General features: G+C 48.1%; 1 protein-coding gene across 2 annotated transcripts in view; it reads right to left on the reverse strand.

Annotated features, from left to right (window-relative positions):
• The window catches only part of SLC24A4 (solute carrier family 24 member 4), a 143,472-nt gene that overhangs the window by 48,322 nt on the left and 75,248 nt on the right, over positions 1-19,902 (reverse strand). For both annotated transcript variants that reach the window (XM_063091348.1, XM_063091346.1), the window contains exons 3-7: positions 6,797-6,873; positions 2,631-2,705; positions 2,112-2,196; positions 1,478-1,581; positions 707-781 (exon numbers count right to left, since the gene is read on the reverse strand). In XM_063091348.1, coding sequence (XP_062947418.1) covers positions 707-781; positions 1,478-1,581; positions 2,112-2,196; positions 2,631-2,705; positions 6,797-6,873 — 416 coding nt within the window. The remainder of the gene's footprint in view (positions 1-706; positions 782-1,477; positions 1,582-2,111; positions 2,197-2,630; positions 2,706-6,796; positions 6,874-19,902) is intronic.

Below are 19,902 nucleotides of genomic sequence, written 5' to 3' on the forward strand. Positions count from 1 at the left end.
CAGGGCACATCCCACACCCTCATGTCCAGGTGTGCCACATGCACCTGCCCTGCCCCCACTCTAACGCCCTTTGGGATTGAAATCATGGCCCTGTGGATGACACATTCCTTCACAGTGGTCTGTCTGTGTCACTGTTGCATGCCATGTCACTCCAGCCCTCAGGGCCCTGCGGAAGTACACCCCACACCAAAGGTCCCCAGGGACCCCTGTTTTGGCTCTTCTGCCTAGTCCTCCTTTCCTCCCGGCTCCTCCCTCACTCCCAGCTGCCACTTCTGACTGCTTCTAGCTGGTCTCTGTCTTTCCTGCTCTGTGTGGACAGTGAAACCAGAAGCTCGGCTTCTCAGAACTGGGTCTGCCAAAGAGATGACGGGCCTACATGGGGATGTGAAGGTCTCGGTCAGCAAGGTGCTGAAGCTTCACTGTGTGGCCATGTGCTCTGGATTTTTCAAGGCCTTTTTGCCTTCCAGATGGTCCCTGGATTTGCTTGATAACCGAGGGGTCAGGTATAAGGTTTTTGGGAAACAGAGGCACAGTAGTGGGTGGTGGTAGGGACGGGCCAGTGTGACTGCAGTGAGTGGTCAGCATGCCCCACTGTCGGGTGCTGTGAGTTCTCTGGTCACACTGCCAGGGACTGAGATGGGCAGGGGTCTTGTACCTTTGCAGGGTCCCGGCCAACCCAACAGCTGTGGCGGGAGAGGTAACTTACCGCAATGAGCACGATGACAGAGAGGGTGTAGTACACAGAGTCTCGACACACGGCCCACCACGTCAGACGGACCACCTGCCGAACGGGGGGTTGTCAGCTGGTGCTGGCTGGGGTCGGGAGGGGGTCATGGCTGCCCAGACCCCGCAAGTGCAGGGACATGCCCAGGGAGCTCTCCTTGCTGTGCCCGTCCAGGCCACCCTTTGCTCTTCCTTATATTTGGGGAACAGGATGAAATCTTGTAATGTTCTCAAGTGATGGCAAACTCCCCCCTCCTCCTCCTCCTCTGAGGTAGTCACAGGGTGTGTGTCACAGCAGAAGCCATCGTCCAGGTGGAAACCAGAGGTGCGTGTGCTCTCCTCCGATGCTAACACCCTCAGGTGTGATCAATTGGCTGCCCACCCCACCCCCAGCCCACCTCTGTGAGGTCCAGTCCAACGTCCCCCTTCGCTCTGAGAATACCAGTGTGCATCAAAAAGCCAGCTTCATGCTCTGCCAGAGAGGCCAAAGCCAGGCCCCAGAAACTGCCAGGATCTAGCTCAAGGTCAGGGTTACAGGAGGCGCCCCTTAAATACGGTCTGCTCTTGAATGAACACTCCTCTTCAGACGGCCACCGCTGTTGCCCTGCAGACCCCAGACTGATGGAGGTAGACAGTGTCAGACACCATAGGGAGTTACCAGCACAGCTAAGGCTGGGCCCTGGGTGTCCCCACTACTGCTCCAACCTTTTGTCATCAAAGCTCATCCCCCACATGCAGGGGAGAAGCCACTGACCTGCCCAGCGAATAAGCCACACACTCCAATTATACACAGGATATTGAACACAGCAGAGCCCACGATGGTCCCCACCCCGACGTCTCCGTGGGTGATGAATACGCCTGGAAAGGGAAAGGCACAAACCCTGGCCCCCAGCTGCACGGCCCTGGGCCCGCCCCTTCCTCAGTGTCCCCACACCCAGGGAAATAAATTGCTTGGTTTTACCATCAAACACAATGCCCATGATTTTGGTGAGAATGGGCAGGGAGGTGGAAGTGCCCTCAGGGACCAGATTCTCCAATCTTCCCAACTTTTTGAACAGCTTTATTGAGATATAATTCATGTGTTATAAAATCCACCCACTTAAAGTATATAATTGTGGCTTTAGTACATTCACAGAATTGTACAACCAAAACCACATTCTAATTTTAGAACATTTTCATCATCTGAGAAAAGAAACCCCAAACCCATTCACACCCCACTTTACCCCATACCCCAAAAAACTTAACAATCTACTTTCCGTCTCTCCAACTCTCCCATTTTACAGATGAGAAAACTGAGGCTCAGAGCTAACAAGCACCCCCACTGTTCTGGGTAACCCAACTTGGACTGTCTCTGGATCATGTGTCTCAGGCTGGTGAGGATTTCTTACCAATAACAGAAGCAAAGAGCTCCGGCGTCGAGCTTCCAGCAGCCATGAAGGTGGCTCCAGCCACATCTTCGCTCAGATGGAGCTTCTAAAACAGAAGTGACCATAGATCCTCAGGGTGTGATGGTGGGGGCTTTGGAAATTATAACTGGACGTGCTGGCAGCCAAGGACAGTGCAGAGTGGCAGTGCTGTAGCCAGTGCCAAGATCCTCTCCTCCCCGGGCCCTGAGCACCTGCCCTCCGCCAGGGCCTTCAGCTCAGCATCCCCTGTCCCCTTCCCCCACCCCTCTATTTGTGTTTCCTACTGCCAAACTCTGGGAAAGAATGCCACCTGCCACCACTCACGTGGGGGTTTCAGAGCGAGGCTGCACCATAGGGCAGACACTAAGTGTTCGGTGTGGTGGTCTTTACCATCAGAATGCTCCCCTCTCCACTCCCCACCTACTTGGCCTGTCATTTGTATGCCCCACGTCCTCAATTCCCCCCAAGCCCCCAGTCTTCACTGAGGTGTCTCCCACGTACCTCGCAGATCTTCTCTAGAGACGGAACAAAGAAGTCATCGCATACTATGGCCAAGGCATAGAACATATACAGAGCCTGTAAAGGGAACAGGAGACAGACAGGGTCAACGAGGGCACCTGCGGCAGCTGCCGGAGATTCATCACATCCCAAACCTGGCTGCTGGGGCAGAGCCCAGGTAGAGAGAGTGGGAGTGGGGTGGGGGAAGAGGAACTTCCAGCACTGTAGAGATTTGCTCCCCAATCCCCTCGCTGACAGATGGGGAAACCGAAGCCCAGAGAGAAGCAATAACATGCTGAGCAGCAGAGGGACTAAAACTCAGGCCACACGGGGTCATGCTCCTTCCTCTCTGTGACATTGTGCAATAATAAAAAATAAATATTTGGTCTCTGCCCTTGGTTCCTGGCACACAGATCCTAAAGTCCTTGGAATCTCAGGAGTGATCAAGAGTGTCTTTTGTATGCTAATGAGATGACTGGTGGCTGTGGGCCCCTAGAAAGCTTCAGGATAGGGCTGGATGAGAAAGACCAAGGCAGGATTAGAGGGTTGGGCATTTTAGCCCCACTCCCCAACCTCAGGTGAGGGGAGAGGGGCTGAAGGCTGAGATGACCACCAATGGCCAGTGATGTAATCAGTCACACCTACTGAATGAAACCTCCATAAAAACTCAAAAGGACAGGGTCTGGAGAGCTTCCGAGTTGCTGAACACATGGAGGTTCCTGCAGGGTGCTGTGATATCTTGCTCTGTGAATCTCTGGCTCTCTTTCCTGGCACCATTAGGCTGTTCATCTGTACCCTTTGTAATATCCTTTACAATAAATGGGCAAATGGAAGTAAGGTGTTTCCCTGAGTTCTGTGAGACGCCCAGCAAATTAACTGAACTCGAGGGGGGTGGGTCGTGGGAACTCCCAGTGTATAGTCGGCCAGTCAGAAGTACAGGTCACACCCGGGGCTTGCAACTGACTCTAAAGTAGGGCAGTTTCATGGGACTGAGCCCTTACCCTGTGGGATCTGACACTATCTCCAGGTAGACAGTGTCAATTAAATTGAGTTAGAGGACACCTAGTTGGTGTCCACTGGAGAATTTCTTGGAGTACAGGGAAAAAAACCCACACACATTTTGGTAATCAGAGGTGAAGTAGAGTGAGGTGAGTTTCAGTAGGAAAAAGACTTTTTCTTCTTATCTCAAACATCTCTTCTTAAAGAAGCAGCTCTCTATCCCAGCACCAGAGTCTTCCCTTGAAAGGCAAGATCTAATAACCCCAAGGGCCAAGAAGGAAAGCATTTAGAATCGCCATTCTAAGAATTTAAAATAATTACAATTTTGATTTACTCCCTTTATTTTTAGTGAAGGCATCATTTCCTTGTTATGAACAGCTCACTCCCTGCCAAAGCAAATGGCAGCTTGAGGCAACTTGAGATCTAGCACTTCCTGGGATACTACGTAATGCTGGCACATGTTAAAGTACACAGGCCACTTACACTGGGAGGTTCACGGGACAGAATCCAGATTCTTTTTTTTTAAAGATGAACGGTAAGGGGATCTCAACCCTTGACTTGGTGTTGTCAGCACCACGCTCAGCCAGTGAGTGAACCGGCCATCTGTATACAGGATCTAAACCCGTGGCCTTGGTGTTATCAGCACCGCACTCTCCCGAGTAAGCCATAGGCCGGCCCTCAGAATCCAGATTCTAATGCTGATTCTGGGACTTATATTTGCCAGATGACTTTGGATAAGTCATGTCTCTGGGTCTCAGTTTCTTCATCTGTTTGATGTTTAAGGAGGAACAGATCAGTAGTTTAAACAGATTTTATATCTGGACCCTCTCCCTCCCATCCATCTGTTCAGCGATCCAACATGGCTTTACTGAGCTCATCCTACATGCCGGGCACTGTTCTAGGCCTGGAGAGGAAGCCAGGAAAAGCCTCTGCCTCTTGTTACTTACCTTAGTGGGGGGCAAACAAACAGGCAAATAAAGTATCTATAACTACCCGGGGGCAGCAAGTGCCAAGGCCCTGAGGCTAGAGTGTGCTTGCTGCATATGTGGAACAGCAAGGTCATGAGCAGGTAGAACAGAGATTGAGGTGGAAAATGGAGAACATGAGGCTGGAGGGAGAGGTAAGAACCAAGACCCACGGAAAGTAGATGAGTTTTACTCTAAGCATGGGGGAAGCCATTTCTTTCTTCAAAGAAACGATATGGATGCCCTGTGTGCAAAAGAGAAAGGCCAGGCTGCTCCAGGCACAAGTGTGACACGCAACAACCCCACGATAATGAGCTGTGACTACATGAAGCAGAAGATAGATTCGCTGTATCTGAGCAGGGGTCTGAGCAGGGGGCTACTGGAGTCCAGGTGTGACTGTCCCTGAATTTAACTCATTGTCTTTTGGAGGGAAGCAGAAAGAAACAAACAGTGGTGGGGGGAATAGGGAGAGAGCAAGATGGGAGAGACCCTGCTACAAATCCCAGGATTCCGACTTGAATTCACTCGACAGCAGTCACCTTGCAGCAAAGGGTGTCCCATGAGGCAAAGGGCCTCCATCTCCTGTGACACCCTCAGAAACAGTGGTGACAAGGGGGTGGCGGTGGGGGAGGAGGCAAGAAAGCACCATGATTTCCATCTCTTAGGCCAGAGAGTGCTGAAAAACTTAGTAATGCTGCAGACAAAACTGGCTCCTCAGCCAGAGTATTTTCACGTTCTAAAGAAGAGGTCAGAAATTTTTTTCTGTAAAGGGTCAGAGAGTATATTTTAGTCTTTGTAGCCCAAATGGTCTCTTTTTGCGACTACTCTGCTATTGTAGGACAAAAGCAGCCGCAGAATGGGTGTGGCTGTGTTCCAATAAAACTTTATTTATGAAAACAGGTGGTGGGCTGGATTTGGCCCTCTAGCCGTAGTTTGGTAACCCCTGCTCTAAAGGATTCCTGCAAAATTCCTGAGGTGTGCTCAGATTTGGCAGAAAAACTTTTGTCTCAGTTTCATGAGCCAAGGCCACAGAACTACAGGACCAATTAGCCAAATCCATACCACCGAGTGAAAGGGGACGAAGCATAAAGCCAGAGAAGCTAGAAAAATAACTGCTATAGAAATAATCTCCAAGCCCGCCATTCAAAACGTGCCTACAACCCTCATTCTAACCTTCATTTTCATTAACAGTTTACCCTGTTAATTAGAAACTTCACTCATTAATTATTCTCTGGTTGTTACTATCTATGTGAGAGTCCCAGATTTCACCTTCTTAATTATCTCTTGCAAAGAGTAATACTTGGTTGGGTTTAAATATACAAGCAGATGGTGCTGCATGGTCAGGGAAGTGGATCAGGAGGAAAATTTGCTGTAGTTGATCCAAAATAGAAAAACAAACCTCAACCACCTTCATCTCCCCATACCGCACAATACAGTCAGTAAACCCTTTCTGTAAAGGGCAGACAGTACATATTTTTGTCTTTGTGGGACATGTATTCTCTGATACAACTACTCTACTCAGCTCTGCCACTGAAGCTCAAAAGCAGCCATAGACAATGTGGAAATGAATGCGAGTGGCTGTGTTCCAATAAAACTTTATTTACAAAGACAGGAAGTGAGCCAGATTTGGCTGGGGCTGTAGTTTGCCTATCCCATCTCAGAAGCGACCTGTGATTTAGGTTTGAACCCACTGTTCCTTTTTGAATTGCTGCTTGAACTCTACCATGTGTCATCAAGGTCCATCTGAATATAGAGGGAAGATTGAAAAGAAACGCACCAAAATTTTAAATTATACTTATGTAAAGGTGGTAGAATTTGGGGGTAGTCATGGGAATCATGATGGCAAGCATTTATAAGGGACTTATTATGTGCCATACAGTGTCTGATGCACTTGACCCATATTCACACATATTTATGCGTCTGGAATAGGTACTATCATCCCTATTTTATAAAGGCAGAAAATGAGGCACAGGAAGACTTGCATTCTTGTGTTGGTTCTGGGGCCATCACAAGACACTGTGATGACACTGGGCAAGTCACCTAACACATTTAAGACACCATTTCTTTGTGGGTGAGAGAGATCTAGTATCTGTTTTCCTTGCATGGCTTTATGAGGTCTCAGGCATGCTACGGCTCTGCTGTGTTGTGCAGCCAGGCTTCACGTGTCAGGTGTTTAGTGACATCGCACCCGTAAGGGTCACTTACACCGAGGATATGCAGTAGGATGGCTCCATGCTGTCGCTCCTTGTTGGAGAACAGGTCTGAGGGGAACTCGTGAATCGCTGGAAGACAAGAGGAGACAGCAGAGTCTTAGGTACCAGTGGACCTCCCGATGAACCCCACTTGAGATCTAGGAGTCTGCCAAGGAACCGCAGAGGCCACCTGGCTTCACACTGACTGGTGAGCAAGCCAGCTACTTCCCTGTCCAGGGCAGACTGGTGCTCTTAGGAAAAAGTTGCTGGATACTGGATTATCCCCAGATATTCTAGCACCTTAGAGTCGATCATGTTTTGATATGCCTTGTGTTTTTAAAAAAGGTATGAAACACTTCACACCCACCAGGATGGCTATAACCCAAAAGACATGACAAGTGTCAGCAAGGATATGGAGATACTGGAACCCTCATCCATTGCTAGTGGGAATATGAAATGGTGCATGCAGCTTTGGAAGACAGTCCAGTAGTTCTGCAAGAGGTTAAACATAGAGTCACCCTATGACCCAGTAATTCTACTCCCGAGTATACACCCAAGAGAAATGCAAACGTATGTCCACACAACCATAATGGTGGAAACAATCCAAATCAAATGCTTGGGGTTTGAGTACTACCCTACACCCCCAAGCAGCTCTGAGCTGCTCGTCTGCCTCAGAATGCTCATGGGTAATGGAGAAATAGTCCCTTCTCACCTCTTCCCTGCCACATTCTAGATGACCAGTGGATAAGCACTGTCATGAATAAACATACATGCATATACATAAATGAACGCATAAATAATATGTGTGTACATAAATGCATGTCATTTCTACAGCTCCTCAGTAAGACAGTCCCAGAACCCCACTGGTCCTCATCACACCAGCTAGACCAGAAGCTTCCAGAAGGCAGGGATATGTACTGCCCTGTTCACAACTGCATCCCCAGGCCTGGCACACAGTAGGTTCTCAACAGACCTTGACATTGAATTGAATAAACAATGGTAAAATATTAACAAGAATGACAATCTGTATGATCTCATCCCATGAAAATGCTTTTAGTACCTGGAATGACACTTTGTGATGTTTGGTGCTTGTTAAAGAGGCTTCCAGGACAAAAATCCCTTTTCTGTCAATATAATTTGGGCCTAAGCTTTGAAAACGATGGTTCTCTCTTACAAGGAAACTCTTCCGATTTTTAAGCTCAGATTCTCCTAACAAGACACAGACACCAGCTCCCCAGATACCCAGAAAATGTTCCCACTTTGAAACAAGCAGCATTTAATGAAAAACAGATTCTCTCACTTATTTTTTTGTAATCAAACTTCTTTAATAGAATTGCCGCTATCACTTCAAGGACATGGATCTGCTTTAAGGCTGTGGGCTTAGAGATGGAGAGTTAGGAAGGGAGAGACTCAGCATTGCTGCAGCCAGGATCTTGTTTCCAGGAGAAGTGTAGCTGTCTGGGATGTTTCAGTGCAAATCAATAGACACTTCTGCCATGAACATTTGAGACGTTTCCTGATTCTCCAAACCAGTGTTTTGAGAGCTGGTCATTTGTCCAATCCTGGGAATTCTTTGAAAATTAGAATAAAGCCCCGCTGCCTTTCTGCTGCTGAAGACATCATCTGGCCTCCAGCATGGAGAGAGTGTGGGTTATAAACGGCCTTGTCCTCGGTGGGAACAGACTTCTTGTTTGGCCTCACAGCCCTGCTCTGCACCCCCATGAGTATGCTGGAGGGCTGCAGAGAGCAGACACCATCCTTGGCCTTAATTTTGCCAGCAAAGGCAGTGGGTAACCAGCAGAGCTCCCAGCTGCTGAGACCCACCATCCTCTGTACCCATCCAAGTCTTCCTGGCACATCCGGAGCTCACGAGTCAGGCTATGTAGACATATATGTCCCTGTTTTCAGATGAGGCTCAGAGAGAGAAGTGACCAGCTCAGGGCATCCAGCCATACAAAACAAGACTCACAGGGGGACCTTGTGTTCCTCATCCAGGGTAAGGGGTTGCCTCTAACATAGATGGTTTGGCAGGTTAGAGATCACACTGTATTGTGGACTGGAGTCCTGGCTCAACTACCCATGAGCTTGTGTGGCCCCGGCTGAGTCATTTAACCTCTCGGGTCCTCTGCCTCTTCAGTGGTAGTCTGCTGTAAAGGAGATGGAGCAGTCTTCCTTATTGTGTGTGGCATGCCCTGGCATGGTGGTGGTGGGTACAGACCACTGATCTTGCTCAGCAGGAACTCTGTCCCTCCCACCCTTGCCACCAACAGCAACGACCTTAAACTCAGAGGTCATATGCAGCGGTTCAGCATGTTGTCTTTAGAAGCAGATGGACTCAGGTTCAGGAGGTGTCTCTGTCCCTTATGACCTCATGACCCCAACAAGTTGCTTGGCAACTCAGGGCTGTCACCTCACCTGTGAATGGGGATTACCACAGAAGCTGGTTGTTGTGAGGATTATGTGACATGATGTATGCACAGCACTGCACCCTGCCAGGCTGGCGGTCATTCTGAGGATCGTCAGCTTACAGACTCATTCCTCCACGCGCATTCTGTCCCCACTGCTCCAGAGGACATACAGCCTTGGTTTGTGAAAGCAAAGAGAACACAAAACCAGCTTCGTGGGGAAAAAGAGCAGAGCACAGAGAGAGTAAAAGATTAGACTGGCCACGTCAGATCTGAATGCTGGAGTGGGTTAATCCCAGGTCCCTGAGAATACCTTCCTCCTCCTCCCGCGGCTTGCTGGGATCAGGAGCCAGGGCCTTGTTCAAGGGCGTGAGGCGGGCATGTCTGCTTGGGGATGAGCCTGCCTTGCCCGCTCAAATCCCTGCCAGGGAGGAGGGAGGGATCAGCAGGGTGCACACACTCGGCTTTCCAGGTCATGCCTAAGCCTTTAAGCTGCAGAAATGCGGGGGTGGTGGCTATAGGGAAGGGAGAGATGTGTCTGCAGGTGGAGCCGAGTGGGGGAACCAGGAAAGATTCCAGCACCCTCTATGCCCTGGAGGAGGCAGACAGCCGCTCCCCGCCCTCCTTTAAAGATTCTTACCTTGAACCTTGTGTCCAGAAGTGGCTTCTCCATCACTCTGGTGTCTGCCTCCCTCCCACGAGTCTGCCCTCCACTGCAAGCAGGGCCCAGGGGAGCTGGGGAGAGGTCTTTCTTGCCAGTTACCTTCCTGGACATTGCGGGGCAAACCTTAAGGTCCTTGGAGACAAAAGATCGCCAATCCCCCAAGCACGCTGCAAACTGCCATTTGGAGGCCCCAAGGCACAGCTGAGCTGTTTTGTTTATACACAAACATGTGTTTGACGCTCTGAATTAGTGCTGTCCCTTCAAGGCTCCATATTTCTGCTGACTTTGCTGCTAGTTCTCACAGTCCATGAGTTTATTCAACAAGTATTTACAAAGCATCCATCAGGAGATGCTGGACCCTCTGGGGACTGCCAGACCAGACCCTGACGTGTCCTGAGCATCCTCCAGGACGGGAGCTCTTCCTCTTGGAGGGTGATTTGACTTTCAGAGGAAGCCAAAATTATTCAGAAAGCAGTAGACTATCAAGTCAGAAAATACCCTGATCCTGAAAGAGTGAGAGTCAATACACGTTTCTCGCGAATTTACTAGGTGCCAGGTACTAGGCTAGGCACGAGTCTGGCGGATGTGCCCAGTCCAGTGCAAATGGACAAGTAGACAAACGATGGAGAGCCAGTGAAGAGCTTGCCTTGGTGGCGAGGAGTGGACCAAGCCCGGGGATACTGACTTAGGACAGGCGGTGGCATGCAGCAAACCCGTGGAGAGTGTGGTGCCCGTGTCAGGTTTTGTTGTGAGAAATGCATACAGTTGTGTATCTGCCACCACACCTGAGACAGAACAGTTCCATCACCCCCAAAATTCCCTTGTGCTGCCTTTTCCTTGTCAGCCCCTCCCTGTACCTGAACATTGGCAACCACTAATATGTTTCCTTTACCCTACAGTTTGCCTTTTCCAGAATATCAGAGCAATGAATCATATAACACAGCCTTTCTGGCCTGGCTTCTTTCACGCAGCACGATGCTGAAAGATTCCTCGTGTTGCTGCATGATCCCCTTTCTGGAAATGTTCTCGCTTGGCTTCTGTGGCCACAGACTCTCCTCCCTTGCCTCACTCTCCTTTAGAGGATCCCCTTCTTCTCTGGAACCCCGAATGGTGGTGTTCTTGGAAGTCATCCCAAGCCCTCTTCTCCATCTTTGCACTCTTCCCAGGTGACCACTCCCTGGCTGACTTTAATCTCTGCAGACATTGCCCAAACCCCAATTTTTCCTGAGCTCAAGACCTAAAACATCTAGCAGCCACTGGACATCACTCCTTGGCCATCCTACAAGCACCTTAAACCCATCCTCAGTGAATGGCCCACCATCCGCCTTGTTCTGCATGAAAGAAATCCTAGTGCTGTCCTTGATATTTCCTCCTTCCTTGTAGCCTGTGATGAGTAGTAAACAGGCCAACAGGGACTCCACATCCGTTTCAATGTCCTTCTGTGAACCTTCCCATCGGGGACACTAGATGCAGTGTATAGTCTGTGTACTGCACAGTCACACATACCAGCCCTGCCTCCTGTTCTAAGGAGCCTCGGCTCCCTTGTAGCTACCATCCTGGGTGTGAAGAAGATCCTGCCAACCTAGGGGCTCCAGAGGACAGAAAAGAGGCAAAGTGCTCTTCCTGCTGCTGTTTCCACTGGCAACCAAGGTTATAGAGATGTCAGTGCTGAGAAACTCTCCTGGCAATAGCATCCACTTCCTTCTTCCTACAGGATGGTTCTGAATTTGATCATTGTTTCCCACTTGTTTTAGTCCGTTTGGGCTGTTATAACAAAATACCATAAACTGGGTAGCTTATAAACAACAGAAACTTACTTCTCATAATTCTGGAGGCTGGAAAGTCCAAGATCAAGGTGCTGGCAGATTTGGTGTCTGGTGAGGGCCTGTTTCCTGATTTATAGAGGGAGCCTTCTCTCTGCCTCCTCACACGGTGGGGGGGCACTAGCCAGCTCTCTGGGGCCTCTTATGAGAACACTGGTCCCAACCATGCAGGTGGAGTCCTTATGACCTAATCACCTCCCAAACCCCCACCTCCTTGGAGATTAGGCTTGCACGTATGAATTTTGGGGGGACACAAACATTCAGGCCATAGCACTGCTCCTTTAGTCCTTCCTACAATTTTGTAAGCGCCCAATTCCCTGAATTAAATTTCTTTGTTTAAAACCCTGAGAATGACAATTTCCTGCCCTGAATGCTGACTGCTGCACCCCACCCCTTTCAGCCAATCCTCCCAGGGTCCTGGCAGCCTTCCTTCCCAAGCTGCTCCCGTCCATCCACCCTCTGTGCCCACCACGGGCATCATCTCACCCTGGACCACTACACTGACCTCCTCCTCATTCCCTAGGTCCTCTCTCAGCCTGTTCTTTCTGTTTTCACACAGCAGCCAGACAAGCTTTTCAACACGCACTTAGGATAAATGCCAAAAGCCCTGCCAAGGCCTAACAGGCCCCACTTGCTCTGGCCCTGCCAACTTCCTCACGGGGCTCCTCTGCTCCAGCTGCACTGGCCAGGCCTGGTCCTGACACAACGTGGGTGTTCAGGAAATGCCCACTGAGTGAATGAGCATTTGGCCTCTACTTCCCTTCTGACACCAACTTCACAGCCACTAAAATGAGCTCTGCCCAGAAGGTTCCCCGGGAGACAGTGACCAGTCCTGCCTCCTCAGCTCCAGCCTTGCCGGGCTCTCTCTGGGGTGCTGCAAGATGATACCAGACAAAGTTTTTGACAGAGACGTACTTTCTGTTAGATGCTGACCTTATTTAAACCTTTCAATTAGTCCGCTCTTTAGGGAATGTAATCTATGAATTGAATTTATTTTTTAAAAGATAAAAAATTGCCTCAAAACATGTCAATCTCTCCTTGCTTTCTGCCCTATTTAAAAATAACCCTATATTCTAAGCCCTGATGTTTATTCTGAAACTACGAAAACTAGACTGGCGGGCTGGGAAGTAATTTAAATAGCTTCAGATTTCTATCATTTCAACTTATATAAGGTATGTGTTTTAGAAACCACCCAAGTGCCAGAAACCAAAAGCAAAAAATTGTGATTTCCTCCCCAACCCCCCCAATTCTACGGCTTAAAATAACTTTGCTAAGAATGTTATGCCTTTCATGGGCAACAGTTGAAATGTCTAGGTTTTTATATCATCACCTTCATGTCCCAAACGGGAGTAAAAAATAATTAGATTAAAGCTCTGACTTAACCACAGCATGAAAAGGAGTTTAAAATCCTATTTTTCTTTCAGTACATTCCCAAAGAGATTAAGCTCCACGAAAAATAAAAATATGATTGGAAGACTCCGCAATAGGATTGCTCTTTCCAGGAGCAACCGTCATGGAATTTCACGGCTGGATGAGGCCCCAGACGTGATGCGACGTGGCATGGTTGTTGCTCACCCACGACAGGGAGTGGGCTTGTCGAAGTCACAGGGGCAACGTTTTCCGAGCCATCCCTGCCATCCCCACCTCTGTCTCTGCTCTGATACTGAACATCCTTGTCCCACTGAGAACCGCTTAACCCATTTTAAAGATGAGAACAACAAAGTCCAGAAAGGCCAAATGCTTTACCCAGTGTCACAGCTAGTTAGCAAGAGAAGTGCAAAAGCCTGAATATACAAATGGATAATCGCCAGACCACACAGGACAGCGTAACTCTGACCCACAGCCTCTGTGGGAATAGGCCGAGCATGGTCAGGGCTGGGTTAACAATGGCCACCTTCCCTACTGTTTGCTCCTGCATCCAACTCCAAACCAACCAGAGAAAGCTGAGTATGTTCCTTGTAGGGAGTTAATGTCCTCCCCCCAAATTCATGTCCACCAGGGACCTCAGAATGTGAATTTATTTGGAAATAAGGTATATTTAGTCTGTTAGGGCTACCATAACAAAATACCACAGGCTGGGTGTCTTAGACAACAGAAATTTATTTTCTCACAGTTCTGAGGGCTGCGAGTCCAAGATCAAGGTGCCGGCAGGGTTGGGTTCAGGTGAGGGCTCTCTTTCTAGACTGCAGACAGCCACCATCTCACTGTGTCTCCTCCCATGGCCTCTTCTCTGTGCGTGCACTCCTGGTGTCTCTTCCTCTCCTTATAAGGACACCAATCCTATTTTATTAACCTCATTTAATCTTAATTACCTCCCTAAAGGCACGATCTCCAAGTACCATCACACTGTATGAATTTTGGGGGACACAATTCAAGCCATAACATAAGGTCTTTTGCAGATGTAATTTGTTAAATTGACACAAAGTCATACTGGATTAGGGCAGGCCTTGAATCCAATGACTGGTGTCCTTATAAGTAAGAGGAGAGGACAGGCACAGAGAACAAGGCCATGGGATGATGAAGACAGAGACTGGAGTGATGCCTCTACAAGTCACGGAACATGGAGCACTGCCAAAAGCCACCAGAAGCTCAGAGAGAGGCATGGAATGGATTCTCCTCTGACCCTCCAAGGGGAACCAACCTCGCCAATACCTTGTCAATACCTGTGGCCTCTGAAGCTGTGAGGGAATAAATTTCTGTTGTTTTCAGTCACCCAGTTCGTGGCACTTTGGTACAGCTGCTGTAGGAAACTCATACACTCCCCAATCCAAGGGCCTAAAATGCCCTGCTTCCAGCTCCCCCTGTGCCCATGACCTCCAGTCGAGGCACTCCTGAAGCCTTGCCCTCCTTCCCGAATACAGCTTCCCCACTCCCCTGCCTGACTGCGTCTCTGCCAAACACACATGATGGTGGCCAACTCCCTTGCATAGTAAACTCAGAATAAATACCTTGGATTTGTTTTTATTTGGGTAGTTTGTTTCCACAATTAGCAACAATCTTTAGTTGTGTCTATATGTCTTTCCCCTGCACTAGGTTGGGTGCTCTCAGAGTGCTGTGGTGACAACTTACTCATCCCTATATTGCTCCTACCTGTATCGGAGAGTGTCCAGCTAGAACGTTCAGCCAGGAATGTACTCAATATCTACAGTGAATTAGGAACCAAAATTCCTATGCACTGCACAACAAGCAAACTCTGAGCCAGTCACCAGTAGGCAACACACAGCACTACTGAGTTTGTAAGGACAGAGATTATTAAGGTAAACCATTTCTATTTGGAAAGATAGTTACAACTTTTTTTTTTTTTTTTAGCATGATGTAATGTTCTACCTATAAAACATAAACAACAAATAAATATATAAGACTTACCCCTGCCAAACAATTTAAGTACTTTACATGTAGTATTTCATTTAATCCTTGCAACGAGCCTGTGAAATACTACCATTAGCCCCATTGTGAAGATGAGAAAACTAGGGCACAGAAAGGTTAAGTAATTTGCTCAAGATCACATAGCCAGTAAGTGACAGAGCCAAGACTGAAATCTGAGTAATCCAGCTCTTAATGGCACTTGACTATATATCCAGAGCCAAAAAAAAAAAAAAAAGCTTCTTCTCTTTGATACAATAATTTTGAATTTGCTCTAAGAGTATCACTCAAAATATGGGGGAGAAAATCACATGTGTAAAGATGCTTGTTACCTCTAATAGACAGTGGAAGTCACTGATTGTCCAGGGCTAGGGTAATGGTTATATAGTCGTGATACTTCCCCTAGTCTTTCCACAAATATTTACTGGCACCAACCAGTCCCAACACCGGTCTAGATTGGGAGAATACATCAGTGAACAGGACAGGTCAAAGCCCCTGCCCTCATGGGCCATTTTAAGTAGAGTACATCTAGAAGGATAATTAAAGACAATGGATGCAGAAAAGGGGTTTATCATAATGGAGAAAAGCAACACACAAAATCACCTGTGGATTGTCTGAAGCTGTGAACAAATAAGCAAACGAAAAGAACTGGAAGGAAATACTCCAAAACCGTCACAGTGTTGTAGCAGGTGGAGGAATTCTAAATGGCTTCCCCTCTCCTGGCCCCCTTTCCAAATGCTTTACAGTGAAAATGTTTAAGTCCCTTTACCATGATTTATCAAAAAAGACAGAAGCTTAAAAACACGGGGCATGAGAGAGTCCAGCACAAAACAGTACAAACAGTATAATGCCACGTATGTGACATCCAAGCACAGTCTAAACCAAGCTCAGCAACAGAAATCGGGGCAGCTGGGGGTTGCAGAGGGACTGATTTCTGGGGTGATGGGAATGTTCTAGATTTTGACTGCAGTGGTAATTATACAGTTGTATACATTTGCCACAAGTCAAACTATACACTTAAAAATCTATGTATCTTATTGTATTTAAGTTATACTTCAATGAAGAGGAACTCATCAAACCTCCCACAGTGTAGGAGAAAGGGCGCACGTTCCCGCTGACAAACTTTGAGAGCTCACCGCTGTTTCCATGTTGTCATACTGTCGATCGCGAGGATGGACAAGTAACTGAATCACACACGTGACAATGGTGCACACCCGCCATTACTGCACCTCCCCCTGATAAGACTCTGGGACGGGGCTGGATCTGGTCCCCGCTGCTGCTGCTCCAAAGGTGAGTTCATCTCCGGAGGTCGGAGTTCAACAGCAGAAGCCCAAGAAGCAGCGAGGGCTCTGATGCCAGGACCCGTTCTCAGGGGGGTTCATGATGACAAGCACTCTGCATCCCGGGCAACGAGACGGCAGTGTCACCTGAGCCATCTTACCATCACCAATGACAAGAACAAACCCAATTTACTCGGGGCACAGGCCCCACATGTAAACGGGCCCACACTCACCAGTATATTCTCCAGCAAAGGTGGCTGTGAGACTTTATTTGGGCCACATGTTAATTCAAGTTGTCTGATCAACCTGCAAAGACAGTTATTCAGGCCAGACCACACGGCCAGCAGTCCATGGAGTCCAGTGTGAACCTCTACAGTGTGAGCTCTCATAAGAACGGGCTGTTTCCTCTGCAATTGCCAATGCATCCTGGACATTTCCATCAGAACCTGGCACGTGCTGGGCACTTGTATTGAGCTTTCACAATAGCGTTTCCGAGGGCTGTCATAACAAGTACTACACACTTAAAACAACAGAAATTTATTTTATCACAGTTCTGGAGGCTGAAGGTTGAAAATCAAGGTGTTGACAGGGCTGGTTCCTTTTGGAGGCTCAGGGAGAATCTGTTGCACGTCTCTCTCCTAGCCCCTGTGACAGCTGGCAGTCCTTGGTGTTCCTTGGTTTGTAGAAACTCATCACTCCAATGTCTGCCTCTGTCTTTATATGGCCTTCTCTTCTCTCCAAGTCTTCACATGGCCTTCTTTATAAGGACACCAGTCACTGGATTTAGGGCTCACTCTAATCCAGTATGACCTCATCCTGACTATATCTGCAAAGACCCTATTTCCAAATAAGGTCACATTTACAGGTACCAGGTATTAGGACTTCAACATATGTTTTGCGGGGAAACAGCTCAACCCACAACAGCACTCATGTTTGTTGACTAGATTAACCTTTTATCCACAGAACACAGGCACTGAAAACAACTCATGTACTGACGAGCTCTTAGGAATAACATAGTAATGGTCATTAGGAGGTCTTTATATGCTCTGTTATGTCCGGGACAGTCCTGATTCACACCTGCTGTCCGGTACAATGAAGTGTCCCTTTCACTCTCAAAAGTCTCCCAGTGTGGAAGATAAATTTCATGGACTCTATTCACTAGGGTACAATGACCTGGAGTAAAAATCAAAACCAATCAGTCAAGAGAGTTCAAATTAACTCATGCCAATATGCCAGGAAAGACTTCCACCATTTCCAACACAGATGCGGGGTACTTCTCATCCTAGACAGCCTCAAGTTCACCAAAGTGAGACAGTATCTGGGGAAAGGTAGATGCTGGAGCAGGGTGCTTGGGCTCAGGAGCGCCTCTCTACCCAAAGCTAAGGGAGGGTGGGCGATTTGCCAAGAGCAAGCTGTACAAGCTCTCCATTAACCAGGAGGGACCTGGAGAAAGGCTGGAATGACCCCTCCCTTTACCTCGGACATGATCTGGTCCTGAGGTCAAGGCTAAACTGCAAGTTGGATGTGATGGCAGTTTTATGTGCCAACTTGGCTAGGCTGTGGTGCCTAATTATTTAATCAAACATAAACGCAGGTGTCGCTGGGAAGGTATTTTGTAAATATGTGAGAAACGTGTATTGACTCGCACTCTTTCAGGATCAGGTTATTTTCTGACTTGATAGCTTACTGCTCTCTGAATAATTCTGGCTTCCTCTGAAAGTCAAATCACCCTCCAAGAGGAAGAGCTGCCGTGCTGGAGGATGCTCAGGACATGTCAGGGTCTGGTCCGGCAGTCCCCAGAGGCGCCAGGCACTAGGCTAGGCACGAGTCTTGCGGATGTGCCCAGTCCAGTGCACATGGACAGGTAGACAAATGATGGAGAGCCAGTGAAGGGGGTTGCCCTGGTGGCAAGGAGTGGACCAAGCCTGGAGATACTGACATAGGACAGGTGGTGGCATGCAGCAAACCCGTGGAGAGTGTGGTGCCCACGTCAGCTGACTTTAAGTAAAGGAGATTATCATCCTCAACAAAGTGGATGTGAATTCAATTCCACTCCAATCAGTTGGTCTTAAGAGCAAAAACTGAAGTTTCTTGGAGAGGAAATTCTGCCTCAAGACTGCAGCACGGGCTCTTGCCTGAGAGTTTCCAAACTGCTGGTCTGCCCTGTAGATTTCAGGTTTTCTAGTCCCCATAACCATATGAATTAATACCTTAAAATAAATCTCTTTATGGATCTTTAAAAATATATACACATATATAGGATGTGTGTGTGTGTACCTCCTGTGAGGTCTGTTGCTATGGTACACTGGGCCATGGCAAATAGGGGTTGGATGTGAAGAATGAGGAGCCCACCTGTCCCTTGGTGGGGCAGAACCAGGAGGCCAGGCTGGTGGAGGGACCAGCACTTGGGACCCACAGTTGCAGGCCCCCCACCCCCGTACTCCTAGCTCCTTCCCTTGTCTCCGCACCCCAACTCCGTGGGCTCCGTTTGTTCAGAAATCTTTCTCCTTGGCATAATCCTGCCTCTCCTCCTAGACCTAGTCACTGCTGGTCCCCTGAGCAGCCTCAACACAAGAAAACTCAGGCCAGGATGTAGCACAAACAGGGGCAGAGTCCATCAGTTCCATTTGGGAGGGCCCCCTGAGATCTTCCTGGAAAGGAGTCTCACACATAGTAGGTGCTTAACTAAACATGTGTTGAATGACTGACAGCTGTAATGTGGACACATGACCCTTTTTTTCCTAAAATCTCAGAACAAAGAAAGTCTGCCTAATTCCTTCTAGGTTCTGTGCTTATTCTTGTCCTTGGCTCTAATTCTCAAAAACATTTCCGACGAAGAGTCGCTAGGGTCTGGATTTTATTCTTGGCTTTCCTTTGTGAGCTTGTGGAGGATTACTTAGCTCCTTATTTTCCACAAAAGCACTGTGAGGTTTGAAGAGGTTCTTAGCATGTTATAAATGGGAGATTCATCCGAATCACAGAACAAAATATGAGATGAACCACATTAGTCCATTGAACCTTCGCTTGTGGAATTTTCTTCCCTTAGATGTCTTTTCAGACCCGTCACCCCTCTTCGAAAACATCAGCCAAATTAAGGTTGATGAATCAGTAAAAAATCTGACAATGAGCATTGGATTGAGAGTCTGAAAAGTTCAGTTCTGGCCTCAGTTCTGCCACTGTTAATTTGGGAGAGCTGGCCTCAGTTTCCTCCTCAGTAAGAGGACAGCACAGGTGATCGATAAGATGCCTGACACCCCCCCCAATTTCTCAGCTCAATTTCAGCTGTGCTGAGCCCCCTCAATGGAGTGCACACGGCACCAGCAGGAAAGCAGCTGCCCGTCAAGACAGAAATGTCCCCTGCTCTCCTGCCAACCCCTCTCTTCCTCTGCTTACCTGCCCAGTGTTGTGAGTTCTTCACCAAGTACACCAGACCTCACACCTAGTCTGAAAGGCTAGACATGGTGACAGCACAAAAGCCATTGACCTTTCTGAACTCTCAATCCGCTGTGACCCACTCTGCACATACACATAGTAAGCACTTTCCTTTCCCAGAAAAGATGATGGAAATTTCTCTCTGTCTCCAC

Source organism: Cynocephalus volans, chromosome 3, assembly GCF_027409185.1.
Source record: "Cynocephalus volans isolate mCynVol1 chromosome 3, mCynVol1.pri, whole genome shotgun sequence".
Lineage (NCBI taxonomy): Eukaryota > Metazoa > Chordata > Mammalia > Dermoptera > Cynocephalidae > Cynocephalus > Cynocephalus volans.